The sequence below is a fragment of the Mus pahari genome, chromosome 6 (genome assembly GCF_900095145.1).
Source record: "Mus pahari chromosome 6, PAHARI_EIJ_v1.1, whole genome shotgun sequence".
NCBI lineage: Eukaryota > Metazoa > Chordata > Mammalia > Rodentia > Muridae > Mus > Mus pahari.
Window position 1 is genome coordinate 16227190 of NC_034595.1, and position 24811 is coordinate 16252000.

Below are 24811 nucleotides of genomic sequence, written 5' to 3' on the forward strand. Positions count from 1 at the left end.
TGTGTTTGTTGGTCCGTTTCTTCTCTTTCCAACAGTACACATTACCAATGCAGGCACTGGGGGACACTCTGAAAGACCAAGGACTAAGGCTGCCTGTGATAAAGACACCTCTGTGTGCAGGGAAACTGAGGCTGGAAATGTGTCTGTGGGTAGATTAGTCATGTTAGGTTCATATAGCAAGTTGCTGCGTGGAACAAGTGCCTGCTGTAAGAAGAGTAACTGTCACGCAGACTAGAAACACCCACGTTGGCCTGACAGTTAGCACCTTCCCGTCCTGGGGGCAGAAGCAGAACCCTGGTCATCTTTTCATCTGCAGTAAGAAGCAAGCGTCACAAGTGTGGAAGAGGGCACCTGTGGGGTTGCTTGCTGCCGTCTGTACCGCTGCCCGCTCTAGTCGAGTTGTGACCGCCTGTGCTGGCCAGCAACTGCTCTGGGGGCACTGTTGGGATGGACATTTCCATAAGTGATTGGAGGTTTCTCAATACTGTTTTATTACAGTCACGATATTTGAGACTTTAGTGGAGTAGGGGTCTTTATAGGTGCTGACTAACTGGACGGTGTAGCACTTTATGCAATTATTGCCTCATTCCATCCTCACTACCACACAGGAACTCTGCCTTCACCCCAGAGATGAGGAAGCTGACATGAGACAGTCACCTGAGGATGAGCAGCTGAGAGGCACTCAGTGTTTCCTCAGGACTCTGATGAGGGTCAGAGGTCGCTCAGCGCCTGTGGTATACAGACGTGGGCTCAGACTGCAGATGATGCTTGTTCTTTGTTTCCACAATGGCTGGAAATTCTCTAAGGTTGGGAGGTGGGGCCAGGTGCCTGAATTTTTTTTTTTCTTTAGTGCTAGAGCCAAATCTAGGTCTTGCGCTGAGCAAGTGCTCTACCACTGAGATACACAGTCCTGGACCAGTATTCCCAGCAAGCAAGATTGGCTTCTTCCCTTTTTACCCAGTGACAGGCAAGGACGGAGGACAAGAGCTCAGCTCTTGATCAGCTGGGCAGGATCAGAATTCTTGTCCTGCTTGCTGGCTATGTAACTGTGGGCAGGTTACTCTGCTCTTCTAAGCCCACTTTCTCCTCTGTAAAATTGAGATAACAGAGTAGGACCAACGGTTAACAGTTGCCCTTTAAGGGGACCTGGGTTTGGTTCTCAGCACCCATAGTAGCTCATAACTGTAGCACCCAGTTCCAGAGGCTCTGCTGCCTTTTTCTGGCCTCTGCATACACATAGACACACATGCAGGCCAAACACACATACATATCAAATAAAAAGTAATCTTTTAAAAATGGGGATAACAGCATCTTCTGTAGTGACTGGTACTGTATACAGACTGTCTCACTGTCATCAGCCCACTGCAGAAGACATTTTATAGAGGAGAAAACTTAGGCTTAGTGGTCAAAGTAACTTGTTTAACCACTTAATACGGTCTTTCTCAATGCTTCCTAGGCCCAAATGTAGGACAGACACAAAGCCTGCAAGGGTAATGGCCAGATGCAGGGGGAATTCAGGATATAGTCTTACAAACATTTAAAATCATGGAACGTTTTTGTTTAAATTATTATTTTTTAAGATGGGCTCCATTGTCTTTGGAAGATCCTAGAATAAGTAAAAAGCCACAAGTGTTTTCTTCTTGCTCTTTTCTGTAACAGTGTCAACCTGTGGGGCTTATAGGGACTAGAAGAACCCCTCAGATATCATAAACAGTGACTATGAGGAATCCCCTCCCTGCCCTGCATGGCTCCTTAGCCTGTAGAAATCAGTGCAGGATTGGACTGGCTCTCAGATGACTACAATCCCCCAAGCTTTGGCAGCTGTGGCGAGCTGGAATTACAGCTTTCAAATTCAAGGACAGGTGCCAATGGAAATACATCACAGTGCGTTTGTGCACAGTAACTGACCCAGTTACAACTCCCTCCCTTAGGATCCCAAAAAGGAACACGACAGTCCTGAAAACCAAACTCAGTTTCTCCTCAAGGGCCTGAGTCGAGTTTTATTATTTTAGTCTTGTTAGTTTCAAATACCCATTGACCTCTTTTAGAAGATTTAAGGCAGAGAGAGAAGATATATGTCCCAGAACCACAGGCTAGGTCAGCATGATTGATCTCTTAGTTCTCTGAGGAGGACTCCCCTGAGGCTCCTGGCCCTGTCGCAGCAGTTCTGATGAGCCCTGGGAGAGCAGGAGGGCTTCCAGGTCAACTTGAGAATGAATGATAAGAAAAGCTTGGGAGAGATGGCAGGATGCTTGTGACTGGCTGCAGGCGACCCTCCCAGCCCTTCCTCCATGGTAGAGCTACTCACTGAGGGCTGTTACAACACCAGTTCTGCAGACAGCCTCATGATCCTCTTCAGCAGGTCAGGCAGGGGCTCAGATGGCAGCTAACTCAGACCCCTGAACCATTATCTCAGAATGTTCACCAGGACTGCACCCTGAGGCTCACCTAGACCTGAGGGCAGCTGTGCAAACCCATGCTTAGGGAAGGGCTGGGCAGGAAACCTGCATGCCTGCTTCCTAGGTCTTCACCCCAGCCAGCCAATGTCATCGTCATCGTCATCATCGTCTCCAAAAAGGGGGGTTGGAGGCGGGCGTCCCTTCATGCTCTGACAAAACAGGAAAGAGAGGTCAGTCCTCACTCATCCCTCACAGGTGGCTTCCTGCCTAGGAAGGGAAGTGGTCCAAGTGTCTGTCCTGCCTCTGCTGGAAAGGAGATGAACTGGAAGGACAGGTTTCTGTGGCCAGAGAACTGAAGCATTCAGATAAAGATGGAACAGGCAGGCACAGAGGAAAGCCGGCTTTCAACAAAAACAGAAGACCAATTTTACTTGGCTGATTTTGTAGTTTATTTGTGAAACAAGTGTACTGATTGGACAGACATACTAACTTACACATTTCATGTTAAAAAGGAAGGGTCACTGAGGAGAGTTGGGATAAGAGAAAGAAACAGAAGCAAAGCAGCCTGGGGCTGGAGAATAAGGGAAGATGACAGTCATATCTGAAAGCCAGTTGTCGCCTAAGAGGACCAGTCAAACTCATAAAGATGTGTATGTAGAGGCAAACTCAAGTGGAATGTCCCAAGAGATTTAACAAAAGCCTACAAACACAGGGCCCATGCTCTCTTTAATGTGGGAGTGGGATGAAGGGTTAACGTGTGCTAGGACGCCTATGAGTCCCAGCCAAAGGCTACGTGTTAAAGGTTCAAGGCCTCACTCAGCTGGCAGCATTAGGAGGTGGTGGGGACTTTGCTTTGGTGGCCCAGTAAAGTCTCAGATGATTAGAGGTTGCCCTCAGAGGAGATGGGAGCTCTGCCCTCCTCCCTCTGTCTTTCACTTCTTTTCTTTTCTCCTGTGTTTTCTCTACACATCTTCTCACAGGCCTAACAGCAATGGAGTGAGCCCATCTTGAACTAAAACCTGTGCAACTGTGAGCCAAAATACACATCCAATCTTTATGTACTTCCTGTGTCAGGGTCTGTGCCAGCAGCAGAGCGCTCACTACACAAGGAGCCTCTCCTACTCTTCATGATTTAAACTCCAGCTTTCCCTCCCGTTTGTTAGGGCAACAACAGGGCTTGCAACTGCAGACAAGGATAACACTGGACTAATCTCTGAGGCATTTTCTTCTCTGTGAGCTTCTGCTAAGCAGGGAGCCGGGCCAGGGGAAGACTGGGTTCATCCTCTAGTCCACCTATTAGCAAACCTGTATTTCTCTGCAGGCATCAGCTAGGCAATCTTGAAAGCGCCCGTGCAGGACTCTGAAGTGTGTGCCGCAGCTCCTGTTTTGTTCTGGCCAAGGGTCCGCTTGGTGTTTACTCATCATATAACCTGAGTTACATTATTTAATCTCCCTAATCCTCAACCCTCTGTTCTATAGGACATATCAGCAGAAGGTTAAATGAGGATGTAGTTTTCTGAGCACCCAAGAAACAGATTATTAACTTTATGGAGATGACAGTATTTCCTTCAATTTCTATGCAGAATTTGTACTTAGTATTCTCAAATGCAAACCTGATTCTTAGGAAGGCAGGCTAATGGAGTTGATACACCTTCTCTGAAGGCAGGCAAAAGGAAGGGGCTCTGATTCACCTGAGCTAGGCTTCAAGTGTCACTACCTTCTGGAAAAAGCAGAACACACTCCAGGTGGATGGTGTAGAAGGGCAATAGACTTTGCCCATATTCAGTATCATAGTTCTGTCCTGGGGATGGACTGAATCTAATGCTCTTGTCTCCTCTATACACATTTCCTGACAATGAAATTCCCATTACAGAGCCAAAATGGTCAAGTGTCAGATGCAAGCCAGGGCTCCAATCCCAGCTCTGTCAGCAATTTCCTTTGTTGTCCCTGGCTCTCCTGCCCCCTAAGCTGAAGCTACACTGTCAACACTGAAGCCACCTGCTGCCCAGGGTGTTAGGATGACAAACAAACAGCAGACACAAACAGTGGGCCGGGTAAGCAAACGTTCTTAGAACCCAGTGGCCCCAAGAGCAGCTTCCGGAATGACCCTTCTGACCCAATCTGTCTGGGGATGAGGAGACCCAACAAGCCGATCTCCAGAATCCTTCCCACCTTCCCTCACTCCAAATGGGATGGATCCCCAGGGCCCAGAGCTTACAGTGCCCTCTTAAGAGTACAGTAGCAGCTGGCCATCGCCATCATGTTTACAGAGCTGTCCACTCTGAGCCCCAAGCTTACTCCCACAGGGTCCTGAACACAGAGTCCAGGAAACAAGCCACCAACAGACTCCTTTTCTGGTCTCTGAACCTGCAGGGAAGAGCCCCCAGGTGGTGGTGTGAGGACTCAGCAGAGCCTGAGGTTTCCTTACCACCTCATCTTCATCCTCCTCCTCAGGCTGGGCTGTGGGCCTCGGAACTTTCAGAGTCGCCCCTTTAAACAGCTCGTCCTCTTCATCCCCAGAGAGACTGAAGGAGATCAAGCCACAGATATGTTGCTGTTTCTGTCCAGGTCACAGTGCCCACCAACTTCAAGGGTCATGAACCTTGAAGTGAGACCCACTCACTCAATTAAAATCTCTCTTCCTACACTGTGTGCATCTGTTCCTCCAAAGACCACACCCTGTACAATGGCCTCCATAGTCCATTAGCCCTGCTCCAATCTACAGAGTTAGCCCTCCATAGTCTCCACCCTGCCTTAATCCCCACAGTTTACACTGTATGTCATTTCCTCCAGTCCCACCCTGTCAGTCCTTACAGACTACACCTGGTGTCAGCCCCTCCCTAGTCTACCGTCAGCACAGTTCCCAGAGCTAGTACACAGACTCCATTACTCGTCTGCTTAAGTCCACTTACTGGCCTTTCACTGTACTTGCACAACATTCAAGCTTTAACAGTGACATGAAATACCACATATCTCAGCCCTTTCTTATTTCCAACTTCAGTGTGACCCCAGCTGTCCCCTCCTAGCTTCGTTTAGTTCCTTACAATGTGTCCATCCCACCAGAGCACCTGTGTGCTCCTTGCCACCATCTCTTCCTGCTGTCAGTCTGGATGACTCAGTCCTCCTTGAATCACAGGTAAATGCTACCTTCTTAGCTGCGTTCCCTAACCACCCATTTTAACAGAATTCTCCCTTCTTCTTCTCAATACTAGCAGTTTCTTTGTTATCACTTACCTTACTGCTACAATACAAAAGTATGTATTTGTCTTACCCACTAGACTGTAAGCTCCTCAGCCTGATAAACCATACCTGCCTTCCCTACTCCACTACCACGGTGCCTGCCTGCCAGAGCCCTGGACGTAGAACGGCTGATGAGAAAATGAAGGAGCACAGCACACAAGGCAACCCTGAGAGCGAGCGAGCGTCCTCTTGCACAGACAGCCGTCTTGTGCCTGCTCAATACACACCTGCAGTGCCGGGAGTCCTGGCTGTGGCTGAGGGACGCCCCTGCAGCTGCTGAAGCAAGCTCTGCGTCCAACAGTGTCTCACGGGGACCAGAGCCACTAACATCCTCAGCCTGTTTGCGCTCAGGAGGCTGAGCTTCTCCTCCTTGGCTTTCAGGGTCTAAGGCTGGTGGCTCTCCCTTCTCGGGGTCTGGAGTCAGTGACAATCTCCTGGAGTTTCCGTGCAGTAGGCCATCTGTGGCTACTTCCCTGACATGTTCTTCTCCCAATAGGCCATCGGGCTGCACTGTTCTCTGGCCAGCAGCAACTGTCTCCTCAGACTCAGAGTCCATAGTTACAGGTCCTGGAGGTTTAGGTGGGATTGAAGTCGGGGGCCCCAGGACTCTGTGAGCTGGGATGCCAGCTGGCTCAGGTGGGAGAGAACTGTCTTTGATTTCTGAGGGTACCTCTGCTTCTGAGGGATCCCCTTTCTTTGTCTGTGCACCATTCTCTGGCATGGGGAGAGCCTGTAGAGGCAGTGGGGTGGTCTCCCCTACTACCTGTTCTGGCAGCACCTTGGGAGCCTCCTGCATCTCCCCACTTGGGGGTGTAGGAGGTGTCCCCAGGGTGGCAGGGTGCCCCAGGGTGGCAGGGCCTGGCTGCTCCAGGGAAGGTCTCAGGGGCTTCTTCTCCTCTTCCTCCTCCTCCTCCTCTTCCTCTTCCTCCTCCTGATGGTTCAACAGCTGCAGAGTCACCATCTGTTCAAAAGTCAAGGAGGAGGTGACACTGACAGGAAGACAGCATGTACTGACAGCTGGCCATACCCATGTGGACATGTGCCTTCTCAGGGTCCCCCCACTTGTATGAGTCCCCATCCAGTGAAGCTGCTGACAGACTTCTGGATGTACCTTGATTGTATGCATGATGGTCCTCAGAATGGTCCCGCCATCATAAGATTCCTCCAGCTCAAACTCTCCCCTCAGTGACTGGAACACCTGGTTCATGATCTTCTTGACCTAAGCCAAGATCAAAACTGCATGCTACTAAACCCAAGGCATAAAAGGATACATGGAATTGCTGAGTTAGACTCTACGGAAGGGCAGAGAGGTTCACCAGTGGCTCCTAGCACTGAGATCTGCCACCGTGAGAAAACGGTTTTAAGTAATGAACACTTTTTTTAAAATTTTAATTTCTTTTTCTTTACTTTACATCCCAATCACAGCCCCACCTCCTCCTCTCCTCTCAGTGGGCCACCAACCAGGGAGACAAACATCTTTTAACAGAAAGACTAGCTAAAAGAATTCCGCATCAAGGGATGGTTGAGTATACAAGACTGCTCAAAGTCATTTACTGATCTGATGTCACGTCAACTCTGAGCACCAGGAAAGCTGTGTGACCTTGGCCACTGGGATTAGTGGATGCTGGGTTCTGGGTGCAGCACTACCCTCCAACTCCTCTCTATGACTTCAGAGCACTTGCCATGTCTGTCACAGCTTCAGAGGAATAGTCTCTCTGGGCTTGCTACCAGAGTGGTAGATTCTAAAGAGTCAGTTTTTCTCCCAGACAAGTGATGTATCAATAAAGCTGGAGAAATGCTGTTGGCGTCACATGCACACAGTATTCTCTCTGAATACTTGGTGAGCACATTCACTGCCTTGCTGTGCTGGATCTACTGCTTCTTTGAATGCCCCTCACCTTCTCTGAGGGGTCAGCAGCAGCTCTGCCTGCAGGTGCCTGGGACGTGTTCTTCTCCAGTCGCTGGATGTGTTCATTCTGTTCAGTGAAGGCTGCAATCTGGGCCTTGAGAGCTAAGCACTGCAAAGTGAACAGACTGGGGCTGTGGCCTTGGAAACCTGGATGACTGTGATGGCCAGGAAACACACAAGAACCATTCTGAGCACAAGTCCTGACCTCACCTAGGTTTGCTAGGCCCAACAGTGGTCCTCACTGCAGACCGGCTGATGCAGGTCACCCTACTCCCTCGACAATCGACTTGCAGCTTCATTCTAACCTCCATCAAGGATACTTGACTTGTTCCCAATGAGGTCAAAAATAGAATGAAAATGAGGGGTTATGGATAGTGGTAGTTACACACAAGTAGTCAGCAGACTTTTCACCTCCAAGAATACATCTAAGACCTCCACGTCAAAAGGTTTTAACTGGCAATACAAGGAACTGCCCTTCAGACAAGGGACTTCCACAGCACATCCCCAAGCCCCTCCCAGATGTCTACTTGACCCATTACCTTACCACAGCTACCTGTCCTTGGCTCTCCTCAAAAGTCACCTCCTCTGAGACTCCTTCCCAGCTCCGTTAGCACTTCCTCTCAAGAGCACCAAATCACTTATCTGTCTCTTTTTTGTGATTAGGATTCTTGAGGGCAGAGTCCTTTGCATGCCCTTTCACTAAAGCAGAGCCAAACTGATATTCAGGAAATATTTGCTTAATATATGCAGGATTGAATAGTGAGAAACAAGTCCTGGAATACGGGCTTTTTTGTCTCTGACCTACCACCCTATTTACATGTAAAAGATAACTGACTGCAAGTTAAGACTACCTGGCTGTGTTTTCTAGCTATTAATACTGCCCAGACTCAAAAGGCTGGACAAGCCCCCCATAGCCTGGAGGTCTTATGTTATTAAGCTGACTTAGGGATAGAAGTACCTCATCCTGAAGGTGAGCCAGCTTCTGCTGGTGGGCATCCCTCTGCGCGCACACTTCTTGGTATTGCTGCAGGTGTTCATCTCTTGCAGAGGCCAAAAGCTGATCACACTTAGCCTCCCACTGGCTCTGCAGCTCAGCCTGTGCAAGAGACAGCTGCCAAGACAGACAACAGCCATGTGTAGTGGGGGTGAAGGGTGGTTCCCACTACAACAAAGGAAGCCCATTCTTCATAGACTTCAAAGACCCTTGGCCCATTTAGGTAGAAAACAACTGTTAAAATGGTCTTAATTACTCTGAAAGTACCCTTTTATTCCTTCTTGGGTTCTATGTTGTGATATCAGGGTCTCTCACTGAACCTGGAGCTTGGCTGGCAGGCAGCGAGCGCCAGTGATCCTCCTGTCTCCATTATACACAAGAAGCCATACCCAACATTTTACATGGATGCTGGAGATTCAAACACAAGTCCTCACGCTTGCACAGTATTGGGTCCAAAATGGCACAAACAGCAGAGCTGGTGACAAAGTCCTAAATAGAACTCTGGCTGGGTAAACAGAAACCTTTCTTTAGGCTTTCTTTTGAGAGCTTCTGTTTACCAGGAACCTTCCTTAATCTACCACCAAAGGCCAACTACCTCAAAGGCCACTTACCCCACATCAATCCAAACAGCTTATATTAGCTAAAAGACCTCCACCCTGCTGACTGTCACATAAAATTTGCTTGCTTTTCTACCATTTTACTTAGCCCCTAGCCTGGGGAGACAGACAAGGAGTCTGAGCCGAGTAAACCTTTCTGTCTATCCATGGAAGTGGTCCAGCTTGGTGATTTCACCCTCACTTAGACACAGCAAGCACTCTGACCTACTCTGTTATATCCCCAGACCCAAAGTCAGCATGACTTAAACATTAAGGGGGTTGTCATCAGTTGTCAGGATTTCCACTATTCTCCCAGGTGTGAATACTCCGGAAGAAACATCTTCCTGAGGTAAGGGGAGGCTATGTGTCCTTCACAGCTTCCTGGTATTGCCAAGAGCCTATTACCTGCTCTGCAGCTGTTTGATCTGTGGACACCCGAGCCTTTTTCAAGAGCTGCCGAAGTCTGTCCAGTTCCTCCTGGTGTGACTTGCGAATCTCGTCCATCTCCGCCTCCGCCTGGCAGCGCTCCTGAGCTGACTTCTTTTTCCTCTCTGAGAGGTTCTTGGGAACAAGAGAACCATCCTAAGCACTAGTGGACAGTGTGGAGGGGCAGTGGTCAGTGACCTCAGTGGTCATCTCTAAGAATGATTCTGTTTTAAGCGGCCCCACACCTTTATATTTTGCATCCCTGCTACTGAGATGAACTGTGACAGGGAAAAGGCAGACAATAGATTCACTGCCATTCTCTTAAAAGCTGGGGCGGCATAACTTTAGCATAGGTACAAGAAGGCAGACACATCTGGCTGGCTGGTGAGAAAATAAATGGACACAGTTATCATAAAAAGTCATAAATCATAGTCAAAGATTATAACGATAGTCACTGTTATAGTGTCTGCAATAAGAAAAAACTAAAAACAGCCCCAAATCAGAAGGAACTGCTTTAAAAAGCACAACAGAATCAAAAAAGGAAGTGGGAAGATGGCTCGCTGGGTAACTCAATTGCCACACAAGTGTGAGGACCTGAGCTTAGACCCTCTACTCCCACAGAGAAGCAGACTTGGTCTCAGCACTCCTATGGCAAGAGAGGAATGGAGACCAGAGCATCCTCAGAAGCGCAGGCCAGCTAGGACCTCTCAAACAAGATGGAAGGCAGGCCTGACACCTAAGCTTGTCCTCTGACTTTCACCCATGGATGTGCATGCTGTTGCCCTCATGGTTTCTCTCTCTTCTGTCTCACACACACACACATACACACACACACACACACACACACACACACACACACACACATTTTAAAATGATAACAATCCCGGATAATATTGACCCCTAAAAAGGTATTAGGCAAGAATAGCTTTACTAGAGGCTTACTGTAACCCCAGTAACAGTTTCTTCTTTCCATATTAAACTGTTCTAGAACAAAGAAAAAGATAGCATTGTATGTACCCTGATATTAAAACATTAATCATTGAACTTTTAAATAATATATGACTCAAAAATAGCAGGCTAGGGAAGTGAGCCGAAGAGACAGCTCAGCAGTTAAGAGAGCGTGCTGTTCTTCTAGAGGACCTGAGTTTAGATCCCAACACCCATGTTGGGTGGCTTACAACCACCTGTAACTTTAGCTCCAAAATATCTGACACACACTCTTTTGGTTTCCTGGGGCACCCATATATATATATACACACACACACACCCATACACAAAATAATAATAGGAATGAGGGGGATTTTGTTGTTTTTGTTTTGTTTTGTTTTGTTTTGTTTTTCTTTTTAGAGACAAGGTTTGACTATGTAACGTTGGCTGACCTGGAGCTCATCATGTGGAGGAGGCTGACCTTGAATTCAGACAGATTCACTAGTCTGCTGCCTGAGTACTGAGACTAAATCTATGTACTATTGAACACAGGTCTTTTCTGTTTGTTTTTTTGAGACAAGGTTTCATTATGTAACCCTACCTGGCCTAAGACTCATTATATAAATAAGACCAAGAGCCTGAAACTCACAGAGGTTCACCTGCCTCCAGAGTACTGGGATTAAAGGCAAGTGTCATCATGCATAGTAAATCTTAAAAAAATAAAAAATAAAAAATAAAATTTAAAAAATATCAAGATGGAAAAAATGTTAGCAATTTTTATGTTTATGACTGACAAAGGATTAATACTCTTAATAGTTCTATAGGAAAGAGGATAAAGAACTCCAAAACAGAATTCACTGGAGAAATAATAGGAATGAAATATATGAAAGCTTTATTACTAATAAAAACACATAGTTGCTGGGTATGGTGGTGCACACTTTAATCCCAGCACTCAGGAGACAGAGGCAACAGCTGAAGGCTAACCTGGTCTACATTACTCCAGGACAGCCAGAACTACATAAGAGACCCTGTGTAAAGAACCAAACACACACACACAAACCAACCAACTAACAAACAAATAGCTAGTCAGCCTGAGGAGGTCCTCAGCAGTTTGAAACGAAAAACTGGAAACATAAACACCCACTGATCCAGGTCAGCTGCACGGGAGGCTAACAGTAGGCTACTGAGCAGCAGTAATGAGTACAGTGTCCTCAACACTTTCAAAGGCATTTAATATGAGCTCAGTATTGCTTACAAATGCTATTAGCACATTTGTATACGGGGAAATGTAATAACCTACTGCCCTGAGGGTTAATGTGTTGTCTATAGTTGTTATTTATAACCCATACAATTAGAGAAGCAATTAAAAACAACTTTTTAATTTTATACTTTTCTGTATTATTTATATTTTTCTCTAATACATTCATACATAACAATTTTAAAAGAAAAACAAATGGTTTACTAATCAGCCACTCCTGCACTTGGGGTCTAGAGAAACTTGGCTTTGGAATTTACCTTTTCAAGGGAGGCCTTCTCAGCTCGGAGGTCAGTCAGCTCTTCCTCTAGGGACGTTACCTTGAGCTCCAGCTGCCTCCGGCTCTGCTTTTCACTTTTGAATTTGGTCTGTGTTTGCTCAGAGGCTTCTTGGAGCTCTAGGAGAGAGAAAGGAGACAGGACCATAGAACCAGAGATGCAGTGGACAATGTGGCATCCCAGGAGCTCTTTCAAAGTTGCATGCTTTAATCGCCAAATCCCACGGCATGAGCGAGCCTCCCCAGCCTGCAGTAAGGATTAGCAAGCCCTGCACTGACTCTGTTGTCCATCCATGTTAAACATGGGAAGGGTAACTTCTATATGTATACACCTCCTTCTGTGCATGCAAAGTGAGAGAATGTTCTCTGATAGTCAGGGACCACCTGCAACGCCATCACTCATAGAATTCCATTTCCATCGCTAGACGACCACACGGGTGTCTTGTTGAGCAGAGCTCAGAGCTCACAGCCCTCTTGCTGCCTGGCTAGGGCTCTCAGCCTTCTTGGTAGCTATGACATTTGACCAAGAATTTGCTTTCAAAATATTTCTTCTCAAATAAGGTTGGGGTGGGGTTATATTTTAATTTAATATGCTAAAACTGACTCTTGAAGTAACTGTCACAAGGAACTGACAGGAGAAATCACAAAAGCAGAAATGAAATATCTACAGGCGTTATAGAATATTTGATCATACTGTGATTTGAACCCTGAGATTGTGTTACGTACTGGGAAAACCCGCCCTAGCACACATCTTTAATCCAATTACTTTCTCTTAAATATTGTAAACAGGATTAAATAAAGTCAACCAAGGTCAAGAAGTGGAGCAAACAACCAGTTGACGGGAAGTGAACATAGAATTATTAAGAAAAAAACATAGAGAGTAAGAGGGAGTCAGGAGGGCGGAGAGAGATGCACAGGAAGTAGAAGGGAGGGACAGTCAGTGTGAAGGAGGTTTTCTGAGACATCAAGAAAGAGGGGCATTCATTCTGGGACTTCAGCTGAGGAGGAAGGTCAGTTGGGTGCTTTCTCTGCCTCTCTGAGCTAGCAGGCTTTTGCTCCAGCATCTGTCTCTTGAGTCTTTATTGTTAAACTTGAACGATTGAGATTTTGTTGAAAAAACAACATCCATCCACTCTGCTGTAGCAGCCACTGTTCCTGCCCAATGGTCCCAGTTGCCTTGCACACAGGTTTCTCTCTACTGAGACATGAAGGAACATTCTGGCATGTCTTCATCACTACCCTTGTGCCAAGCACTGAAGTAACCCTCATATAGAGAAAAGGATTTTATAAGGAGTACATCACTGTCCTTGACCTTCAGGACTTGTATTCTAGTGGGAAGAATAGATTTATAAATGATGCTTGTCAAAGGCTACCTTGATGATCAAAATAATGCACCTAAGAGATAAAGGGTTTAAAGAAAGACCAAATGGTCTAGAACAAGCTGGGGAACTTGTGAGAGGCAGATTTTAGAGCGGACTGGAGATACTATGATGGCCAGCTTGCCAAGTGAGCACACCCTCTAAACACAGCTATTCCAAGAAAACACAATGAAAAGCAAAACAGATGGGCGGGCAGAAAAGCGGTCAGCAGAGCGGTCAGCAGGGCTGTGCTTATGGCAGAGCTCTGGGCCTCCAGTCCAGGCTGCAGCACTGCAATCCACTCTCCAGGAAGGAGGAAGCCACAGCAGGAAGGGCTCCTTTCTTCCCAACCCACCAAGTTATGAGTCAGATTTCCTCATACAGAGAAACAGTGCGACTCATCAAGTACTACTGAATTGAGGGAGAGCCATCTTCCCGTCTATGTAAAACAACTGAGGAGTTTTTCTACCAGTCCCCTTGAAGCTCAGTCCTTCACGAGTGCCATGAGCATTATGCCAAAGAGAGTGAGAGGAAGGAAGGACGCCATTTAACTCAAGATTAAATGGAGTCATACTGCCATTCTCCTCTGAGAGCTTACCTGAGAGTTCAGCCTGGAGTCTGGTGACTTGGCCCCTGAGAAGATCTGTCTCCTTCAAGTTTTCTGTCAGCTGCAACTGCAGTTCTGTCTCCTTCTTCTGGTGAGCAGTCATTTTCAGCTGCAGGTGAGACACCTGTGCAGTAGCTGCTGCTAACTCTTCTGTTACCTTGGCCTGCACAGTGACAAAGGGCGACATCACTTTAGACGTAGGCATTCCATGTGCTGATTCAACCTCCTGTAACTCTAAGCTGACAGGACTGGCAGGGAGGAAGGGAAGAAAGGATACCTTCCACCTGCGCTGGACTAAAACCATGCCTCAAAAGTGCACAAGGTCTCAGGCTGAATTCTGTTGCAGAAATATGTCATACTTAGTAAGTACTCCACAAGCCAATGTGGTGGTACACAGCTGAAATCCCAGCACTTGGGAGGCTGAGGCAGGAGGATAAGGAGTTCCAGACAAACCTTTGTTATGTAACAAGACTGTTTCAAAAGCAAATATACAAGAAACAAGTACTATAGGAGATGACAAAAGTTTGTTTTAAGGCTGGTCAATGCAGCATTAAGTTGTAACAGAATGCAAAACTAACACAAAACACCGAAAAGACTTAAGCAAAATAGGAACCATCCATCATGTGCTATCATTATTATATTTGAAAGGAACATTCTGGCATGGAATACAGCTGGAACCTACATAAAGAATACAGGTAGATTATCAAATAGTATGTTAAATATTATTCTGTTTTTGTAACGTGGTCTGTATGTGAAGGACAGAACGTGCGGGTTTTTGCACCAATAGCCAATCTAGAGAGAACCTGAATGCTTTCTATTTTCTTCTTGCTGATTGGATTATATTTTACATGAGTCTTTCAAAATGATTTATCACAAATTATTCTTTAAAAAGATAATGTTCAGCCGGGCGTGGTGGCGCACGTCTTTAATCCCAGCAGTCGGGAGGCAGAGGCAGGCGGATTTCTGAGTTCGAGGCCAGCCTGGTCTACAAAGTGAGTTCCAGGACAGCCAGGGCTATACAGAGAAACCCTGTCTCGAAAAACCAAAAGAAAAAAGAAAAAAAGATAATGTTCTATTGCTCAATTTTTAAAAAAGACTTTAAAAAGTAAACAGTGACAAACCCCATTTTTATCCAGTTCTGTATTGCCTCATTCTGATAACCATAGAGAAATATTTTTTTCAGGAGCTGGCAAGATAGCTCAGTGGGTAAAGATGCCTGTTGCCAAGACCTGAGTTTGATTTCCAGGATTCACATGGTGGGAAGAGAAAATTGATACTGGAAAGTTGATCTCCACATGTACACTGTAGTAAATGCATGCATATATATATATATATATATATATATATATATATATATATATATATCACAAAATATATAAATAAAAATGTAGCAAAAGACATATGTATTCAAATTCCCATTTGTATAAAGTGATTCTTTATATACACACACTGAGTCTTCACACATTCCAGATAAAACAGCAGACTTGCTATACATTCTTCAATAGTACATAGGGGTCTTCTCCCCTCCCGCTCTTTTAAAATCTGAATCATATTGTAGTGTGTGGATGTGAGGTAGTTTATTGTAGCACACATGGAGTGTTTCTGGTCTTTCTCATCACACCTGTGAGCATCTTAGCTCCATTGTATGCAATGATCCCCTCAGTATGCAGGAGCCTTTTAGAATATTTCTAGATGCAGAACCACTAGATCAGAGTAAATCCATGTGAAATTTTGTATATTGTTAGTTTTCCTCCATCAGGAACATATTCTACATGTTTCATTACCCGTTAGCCAAAAGTTCAATCAAGCTGATGAGAAATAGCATTTATGCCACTTCCTAACACTTCTATGTAGACAAGCACCAGCTAAAAGAACCCAGGTGTCCTCAGGGACCATGTGATGGAGGTGAGATGACTAAAAACTCTCACAGGGTATTCTGAGCACTAGAGATGATGACAACAATGATGACAGCCGGTCAAGAAAAGCCAGCTACTGCATCGGTTCCCTTGAACTGCTGCTCCACAGCACACAAACTCAGACGTCGGCAAGGCAGTGTGGGGTGCTCTGTGGGGATTAGGATTGCTTCTGTGGTTGGGCTGACTCCCCTATGCTGTGATATTGACACCATGATTCCCTCTACATCGTTGCATGTTTTAGTGCACAGTTTACAGCTGTCCACTTTCTTCTATTATTTGTAGCTTCTGATGGTATTCACTGTGCACACATGGTACTTATTGCTGGGACTGAGGCTATATCTCAGTAGTGGGACACTTGCCTAGCATGTACTAAGCCCTAAATTCAACCCCTAGAATCACATATACAAAAAATTATCTATTCCTTGCCTTATTCCCAAATATTTTTTATCAACTTTCTAGCTTCTATTTAAAGTCTAATAGTTTGACTTCCCTAAAGGTAAAGGAAATGAAACAAAAGTGTGTATGGCTTAAAAATAACTAGGCCATGAATCTGAGAGTATAAATGCCCTTTACAGTAAGTGTCAAAGCTTGAGTACCTTGAGTCTAGGTCCCCATAGACTCCTGTGTTTGAATGTTTGCCCCATAGAAAGAGGCATTATGAGGGAGTGTGGCCTTACTGAAATGGGTGTGGTGTGTCACTGTGGAGGCAGGCTTTGAGGTCTCAGAAACTCAAGTCAGTTGTCTCTTGATGCTTTTGGAGCAAGAACTTCTTAGCTCCTCCAGCACCATGTCTGTCTGCACACAGACATGCTTTTCCACCATGATAGCCAGCCCCAATTACATGCTGTCCGTTTGTAAGAGTTCCCATGGTCACAGTGCCTCTTCACAGTCATAGAATCTCTAACTAAGACAGTAAGCATTTGGATTATTATTTTTAATCTAGAATCTCCAGAGTGAGCTTCATCTTCCCAACACAGAATAAAGAGTAAAGCTGACTTGCTATTCTACCTCACCCAGTCCATGAAAACTGAACTAACATTGAACTCAGACAGCTTTGAACCTCTGTGTAGCTTAGAGAGTTCACCAACTAGACCAGAGCCCCTATCAAGACCATAAAGACACATCTTGTCTAAAAGAACAGAGTAGGGGACTCTCAAAAGTGCTTCCCCACAATTTCTTTTAAAGCGGCATCTCATTATTTAGCCCAGACTGACCTCAAGTTAATGATCTTCTTACCCCAACCCAAATGCTAGGATTGCAGGCATGCACTGCTATGATCAGCTTCGAACATTTCTATCTCAGATTCCTACCTACAAAGGCCTATACAGAAGCATAGAAATACTCCCACACAAACGCATGCCCTAACCCAAAGACAACAATAATATACTAACCATGGTTATCTTTGAGTGGAAGGATTATAGGTAATTTCTATGTTATGGGCATTTTATTAGAATGAACAGGTCCAACTTTTGTAAATTAGAAAAGAGTACATGTTACTGTATGTGTGTATGAAGCTATTTATAGACATAATCACAATATTTTTAAAATTGTCAGGGATAGCAATGTCCAGGAGGAAAGGAAGTCAGCAGAAACCGGCATGGTAGTGGGAGAACTCTCCGGTTCCTACTCTGGAACAATGTCCACTGTTGAGGTGGAGCTGGGAAACCCAGCAAGGATTCAAAGACAAGGAAGCAGAAAGGATTCAAAGGCTCTAGAAGCAGAAAGCAGCATCAGCAGAGAGACACACACTGGTGTGAGAGGACGGGGCTGAGAGTGAGCCCCTGAGCAAGTGCTTTCTTCCTTCTGGGCCAGCCAGGATTTGTTCTTTTTAAAGTAAGCCCATGAAGCTCAGCTCCTCTTAACTGGCCGTCCATTCTGAATCATTACTTTATAAGAAAACTGATTTTTACATAGCTCCACTTACCAAATATTCCTTGAACACTTAACCATATTTTCTGAGCAATGCTTGGCAGCAGAAATCTGCCTCCTGAAGGGAACTGCTGTTTTCCCTTTAAGAGAGATCACAGGGAGAGTGCTAGAGTAGATTAAAGCTGGTGCACACCTTCAATCCCAGCACTCTGAGGCAGAGGCAGGCACATCTCTTGAAGTTCAAGGCCAGCCTGGTCTACATACTAGTTTCAAACCAGCCAGTACTACATAGTGACACCCAGTCTCAAACAACAAATGTTTAAAAAGTAAATCATCCAGGGGTAGTGGCATACATCTGTAATCCCAACACCTAGAAAACTGAGAGGGAGCCTGGAGAGTCTGAAGCTAGCCTAGGCTACATCCAAAAACCTGGTCTGAACAAACCTGGGCTACACAGTGAGAACTTACACAAATAAATAAGAAAAAATAACTACCAGTGGACACTAAAGGTGTAAACTATCTCACTGAAATAATGATGATCAGTGGAATACATGGTACCCTAGTCATCAGTGGGAGGTTCCCTGGGGCACATCTAGACTCTAGAGGGCACCAGGCAGGTGTGAGCTGCAGTTCTGCCGTTGATCTACTCCTGTTGTTTAGCTATTACACACAGGACACTGCTGGGCTCAGTGCCAGACACCTGTTGAGTTTTAAAATGCAAAACCAAAGTGGATTAGCAAGCTAAGTAAGAGCCTGATAAACTCTGAGTGACTCATAGACCAATTGGAGCACTACTTGTTTTGGGAAATATATTGGAACATACTTGTGACTACATGTACATACAACAGTGATATCCAACATGGGAGTCACATGTTGAACTTAAGTAAAAACAAAAGTATCCAGATGCCACATCCAGAGACTATGAAAAGACAGGTGACTCATATACTTGGGCAGGTACTGGAATACAGGAAAAGTTTTATCTTGGCTGCATATAGTAAGTTAGAATCCCAGAAGATGAGGCTTCAAAATATATAGTTCTGATCAAATTTCCCAAGGGATTCTGAGGTAGCTAAACCACTGTTGGGATATCTCTGGTCTATAGACTATGTTATAGCCACCATTTTATCCCTGAATAGTACCAATGAGGATAAAGAGTATATTTGGGTTACCCCAGTAGGCCTGCAGTGGGGAAGATAAAGGAAAAGGAGAGGAAAAGCAAAGATAAAACTAGAGACAGGAGACATACACATAAGGTACATTTCATGGAGAACAATGAAGTTCAGGCTGTTGACCATGACCAGGTCACTAGTAGATAACCACAACAATGAATACAGTAGCAATGGGAAAGAAACAGTAACAGAACAGGAGGAGGTCGTGCAGGGCAAAGCGCAGCTCACTTGATGATATCTGGCTGTCTTAATTACTGTTCTATTGTTGTTAGGGGGGGGGGGAGCATTTCACTGAGGGCTTCCTTACAGTTTCAAAGTATTAATCCCCAATCATCATGGTAAGAAGCATGGTAGCAAGCAAGCAGGCAGGCAGGCAGGCTTGGTACTAGAACAGTGGCTGAGAGCTCACATCTGATCTGCAAGTTATAGGCAGAGAGAGCAAGACCCAGCCTGCTGTGGGCTTTTGAAACCTCTAAGCCCACCTTCAGTTACACAACTCCTCTAACAAGGCCACACCCCCTAACCCTTCTTAAAAGGTCCATCAACTGGGAACCAAACATCTAAATGTATGATTGGGGCCTATAAGGGCCATTTTCATTCAAATCATCAGCCACAGGCCAAAAATATTACTACTAACTGCACATTGTGGTTAAGCAAACACAGATAGCTTAAACCATAAATAAGAAATCCTTATTATCAGAGTACAAAAAAGCATGTCAACACTACAAGTTACAGCGTTCATTCTGTTCAATTTTGCTTAAGATTTCATGAAAAAATACAAGATAAAAGCAACAATTTCCCAGCTGAAGAGTGACAACCCAAATAAGAAGGAATCTGTTCTGGATAGTGTCCAGTAGACAAGAAGAAGAAAATTGGGCTCTAGAAGTACTTGATCTCAATCCCAAAACTCACTAGCACATTTTTCAGTGTTTTTCAAAGGAGGTTAAAGTTTGTCCATCTGAAAGGACTACAGTAATTCATCACCCCTGCCTTTCCTTACTTGTTTATTTATTGTGGCAGGGGCTTGAGTAGCTCAAATTTTGGCTTCCAACTTTGTGCCTAACAGAATGATCTTGAACTCCTGATACTCCTGTGTCTAAACCCCATGCTCTAGGACTATAGGTGCCTGTCACTATATCCAACTCTTTTTTTATATATATTTTTTATTTTCTTTATTTACATTTCAAATGCTATCCCGAAAGTTCCCTATNCCCCCCCCCCGCCCCTGCTCCCCTACCCACCCACTCCCACTGCTTGGCCCAGGCCTTCCCTTGTGCTGGGTCATATAAAGTTTGCAAGACCAAGGGGCCTCTCTTCCCAATGATGGCCGATTAGGCCATCTTCTGCTACATATGCAGCTAGAGACACAAGCTCAGGGGGTACTGGTTAGTTCATATTGTTGTTCCACCTACAGGGTTGCAGCCCCCTTCAGTTCCTTGGGTACTTTCTCTAGCTCCTCCATTGGGGACCCTGTGTTCCATCCAATAGTTGGCTGTGAGCATCCACTTCGGTGTTTGCCAGGCACTGGCATAGCCTCACAAGAGGCCGCAATATCAGGGTCCCTTCAGCAGAATCTTGCTGGCATGAGCATTAGTATCTAGGTTTGGTGGCTGATGATGGGATGGATTCCCGAATGGGGTAGTCTCTGGATATCCAACTCTTAATGTTTTCCTTTTGTTTTGTTTCACACTATGTAGCTTTGACTGGCCTAGAATTTGCAGTGTAGATCAGGCTAACCTTGAATTCACAGAGATCTGTTTGCTTCTTCATCTCAAATAACAGAATTAAAGGTATATGGTACCTCACCTGGCATTGTACTCTTTAAGGCAATGTCTCACTACATATCCCAACCTGGCCTGGTACTTGCTATGTATCTCAGCGTGGACTTACAACAATTCTTTCTCTTGGCCCCCCAATGCTGGGATTACACACATGCACCACCTGTCTGGCTCCAAACTCGCACTTTAAAATGCTTTTGTCAGACCAAAATGAGTAACATACTACATAAAGGCAAAGGAGCAAATTAGACAGTCTAAAATTTCACTAAGAACATACACATGTTACATGGCATAACAGAAATTTTCTTTTCATTCTATCAAAAGAATAAATTTAGCTTCTTATAAACTATAAGAATCTCACCATTATCAAATTATTAAGACAGGCAATTGGACTTTTTTTGTTTTGTTTTCTTTTTTTCTTAAAGAGAGGATCTTACTATGTAGGTAAGGCTGCTGTTGAACTACAGACTCTCCCACATCTGCCTGGCAGAAGCTGGGGTTACAGGCATGAAACAGCACCCCTAATTCAATCATTGTTTTTGGGTCAACTTATTGCAAAGCATTTAGTAAAGCAGATCTAGAGGTAATTAATACATGAAAATCTATTGGAGGATTTCCAGGTCTCTTCCCAAAGATGGCAAATATCCTGCTGCACAGAAACTAGGAAGTTCTTATGTAGGATTATTCCACACCTCAATGCATCCCGACCTGGGCCTTCCTTGGCCCAGTGATTTTTACCTTCTCTTGTTCAGCATGCAATATTCTTGCCTGTGTGTTTTCTGTGGCTGTTTGAAGCGAATTGTTCCTCTTCTCCATCATCAGGTTACTCTGCTCAACATACCTGAGGCAGAAATAAAGGCAAAGAAAACATTCACGAAGCATTGAATGTTTGACATACAAGGCCCTCAGTTCTCACAACCTTGCTCTACACCTTCATCAGAAACAGTGTGAAGGGAGCTGGAGAGAAGGCTCCTGGGTTAAGAGTCTTCCGTGGTTTTTGCAGAGGACCCTGGTTTAGTTGCCAGCACCGACATGGTGGCTCACAACCATCCATAACTCCAGGCCCAAGGGATCCAGCTCTCTCTCAGGCACTGCACACACATGATGCACAGATAGCAAGCCAAATATCCATATGAATTTTCTTTATAATTTTTAAAAGGCCAAATAACAACCTAAAATCACATTGCTTTCCTGAGTCCTACAGAAGTTAACCAAGCTATCTGCAGTGACCAAGGAAGGAGGTAGCAACCCGGGTCACAGATGTTTCTCTCCGAATATTGAAGAGAGACATTCACAGGGTGCATGTTAATGGGAGATGGGGAGAAAAGAGAAAAGGGGTAAGAAGACTCTCAGGGCGAGAAGAAAAGAAGCACTCTTCCAATCCTCTCACATGAGACAAAAACCACTGGACAAGTGAACACTTAAGTGAGACGAGTTCTGTTCACCTTTCTACCTCCCACCAAGCCCAGAAGGACCCACTAAAAGCTATAAAATGTGCTTTCTGAAGTCAATGAGGCTGTTTGAGTTCTGGTTGATAAAACAGCCCACACAGAAAAGAGAAGAGAGGACACTGTTTTCTACTTAACACCATTTTCTGAGAAAACTAGGCCTGCAGACATAAGCAAAATATCCAAAGCCACACAATAAATGAAGTGCAGGGCTAAAAGTCAACCGCAGGTGGGTCTTACACCAACCACAGCCACCTCAGCCTTTTCTACTGAAGGTGAACAAGTAATGCACACAAGGGGCAGAAATGGAAATGGTTGAAATGCATGGGATGGGGAACAGGCTACAGCTCAGAAGTATCCCATACTCAGTATGTGCAACAAAACATAACAAAGCGTAGAGAGGAGAATTGTAACTAATATACTCCCCTCAACAGTGTGCATTCTACTGGACAAATGTACAGTAAACCCTTTGCCCACCTTTGTCCCCAGCCCTGCCGGCCCTGCCATTACCTCTGGTTTCGTTCAATGAGGTCACTAATCTTGTCATTCTGTTCTTCTATCCGACTGCTTTTCTCAAGGAGCTCCTGCTTCAGCCTCTCGTTTTCCTAAATTCCAATAGACAGCATGCAAGGTGAGTGCCTTAACCGTGCCCAGTAAGTCAGGAAGCATCTCGAAAGTTCCATTTCCTCTCCACTCTCTGCTTCCTGGTTATAGCTGCAATGCACCCACCCACCTCATATTCTGCTGCCGCATCTTCCCTGCCATGGTAGACTGGATCCCCAAACGGTATAGCAAAACAGCTTGAACCCACAAATGGCCTTGTGAAACAAACACTAAAATGTATTTTCCCAGAGATGTAACTGTTAAAGTAGCAAATCAAGTTATAGTGGCTGGATTAGAACCACGAGGCGAGAGGCTGAGGGTTGATACGGTCATTAAGGAGAGTTTAAAACAGGCCTATAAAGCATGTGTCTTTTTGACTACATAAGTCATACTGCTATGTAGCATGTAGAATATAGTATAATATACCTTAATACAATATAGTATCTAGTATAATACTTTAGAACTTGTGGTTCTGAAATGCCACCCATAGGCTCATATGTTTAAATACTTGAGCGCCAGCTTGGGGTGGACTGGCGGTGGAGTCCAATTGGAGGAAGTGGGCCACTGAGGGTGTTCCCAGCCAGGTTCCACTTCCTTTTGGCTCTCTGCTCACTGAGTCCAGTTGTCTCCACTCCACTACTGCTCCTATCTGCCACACTGGACTGCGTACTCTCACACCAGGAAGCAAGAGAAACTGCTCCCTTAAGTTGTTTCCTGTCAGATATTTGGTCACAGCGACAAGGAAAATAACTAAAATGAAAGATAAGTCATAGAACCAAAGTAAGCCATAATGGTTTTCCCAACTCCAGGACTCAACACATGCTATTTCTGGGGTGAGGGGACAGATTTACAGGCAGCACATCTGAGGAGGGCACGTGAATAAGCCCTCCAGGCTGTCGTGTTCTCCCTCCTTACCTGGATGATGCGCTGGATGTTGCTCATAATCATGCTTGTCTCCATTGTGACTGACATGCTAGGAAGAAGCATGGAGTTGCCAGAGCTATGCTTCTGTAACTCCTCGACCTGCAAAAGGGAAGCCAGGAAGGCTGTGAGCATGTTTAAGTGGAGAATACAATTCACCCAGGACCAGTCATGCTTCTAAGAGAGCTAAGACATTTCTGAAACAATATCTAAATGTAAACTTATTTTCTCTGCTAAATCAATCCCAGAGTAAAGATGATAACTCTTCTAGGGAAATGACCAAGGACCATGAATATGGGAAACCAAGGAAGAGTGTTCTCACAGCTGTGGCTGCTCCCATTTACATCCTATGTATTGCCTACTTCCTGTACCCACCTTTTAACATTTTATTATCTCTTTTTAAAATTAAAAAACATGTTTCTAGATTTATTTATTTTCTTTTATGTGTCTTAAGTGTTTTGTCAATAAGTATGCATGTGCCTGGTTCATCAGAGATAAGAAGAAGATATTAGGTATCCTAGAACTAGAGTTATGAATGATTGTGAGCCACCATGTGGGTGCTGGGAATTGAACTTTGGTCCTCTGCAAGAGCACTGAACTGCCACCCCAGCCTGCTATTTCCATATTACAATTTCATACAACTAAACAATGTGTCTTTATTGTGTCTATTATCATGTGCGCATATGGTATGCGTGAGTATGGACATGTACACACACCTGTACCATGGCACAGGGACGGCAGTCAGAGTGTAATGAACAAGAATTGGTTCTCTCTTGAGAAATTTCAGGAATCAAACTCAGGTCACTGTGCTTGTTCTGCAAGTGCTTTTACCTGCTGAGCCATCTCTGGCCCAACAGCCCCATTTTCAACAGAGTCTCAGCTCTGGCTCAGTCACCTTAGTCATGAGGTGATCCATTTTATCAGCCACTTTGTTGACTGCCATTCGAATTTCAGTGTTGTGTTGCCGGGCTTCAGTCATGAGAAAGGACATCATGTCACCTGATCCTAAACGGACATGAAAAGGAACTTATAAACCTGGAAAGAGAAAACTATGTATGGAAAAGTCAAGGGCAGTTTCAGCAGAGGAAAGAAGGGGCCGTGTATGAGGACACATGATAG

At 44.9% G+C, this 24811-nt stretch overlaps 1 protein-coding gene across 4 annotated transcripts in view; it reads right to left on the bottom strand.

Moving 5' to 3' along the window:
- Nucleotides 1-1439: 1439 nt before the first annotated feature.
- The window catches only part of Fkbp15 (FKBP prolyl isomerase 15), a 60751-nt gene continuing 37379 nt past the window's right edge, over nt 1440-24811 (bottom strand). Inside the window, exons 16-28 of one of the 4 annotated variants that reach the window (XM_021199947.2) lie at nt 24588-24697; nt 23687-23794; nt 22679-22773; nt 21459-21561; nt 13980-14151; nt 12007-12143; nt 9544-9699; nt 8507-8659; nt 7538-7657; nt 6751-6858; nt 5867-6600; nt 4828-4924; nt 1440-2608 (exon numbers count right to left, since the gene is read on the bottom strand). In XM_021199947.2, the coding sequence (XP_021055606.1) occupies nt 2528-2608; nt 4828-4924; nt 5867-6600; nt 6751-6858; nt 7538-7657; nt 8507-8659; nt 9544-9699; nt 12007-12143; nt 13980-14151; nt 21459-21561; nt 22679-22773; nt 23687-23794; nt 24588-24697 (2174 nt within the window). In that variant the 3' untranslated portion in view covers nt 1440-2527. The other 3 variants (XM_029539731.1, XM_029539732.1, XM_029539730.1) reach the window with 3 other exon arrangements.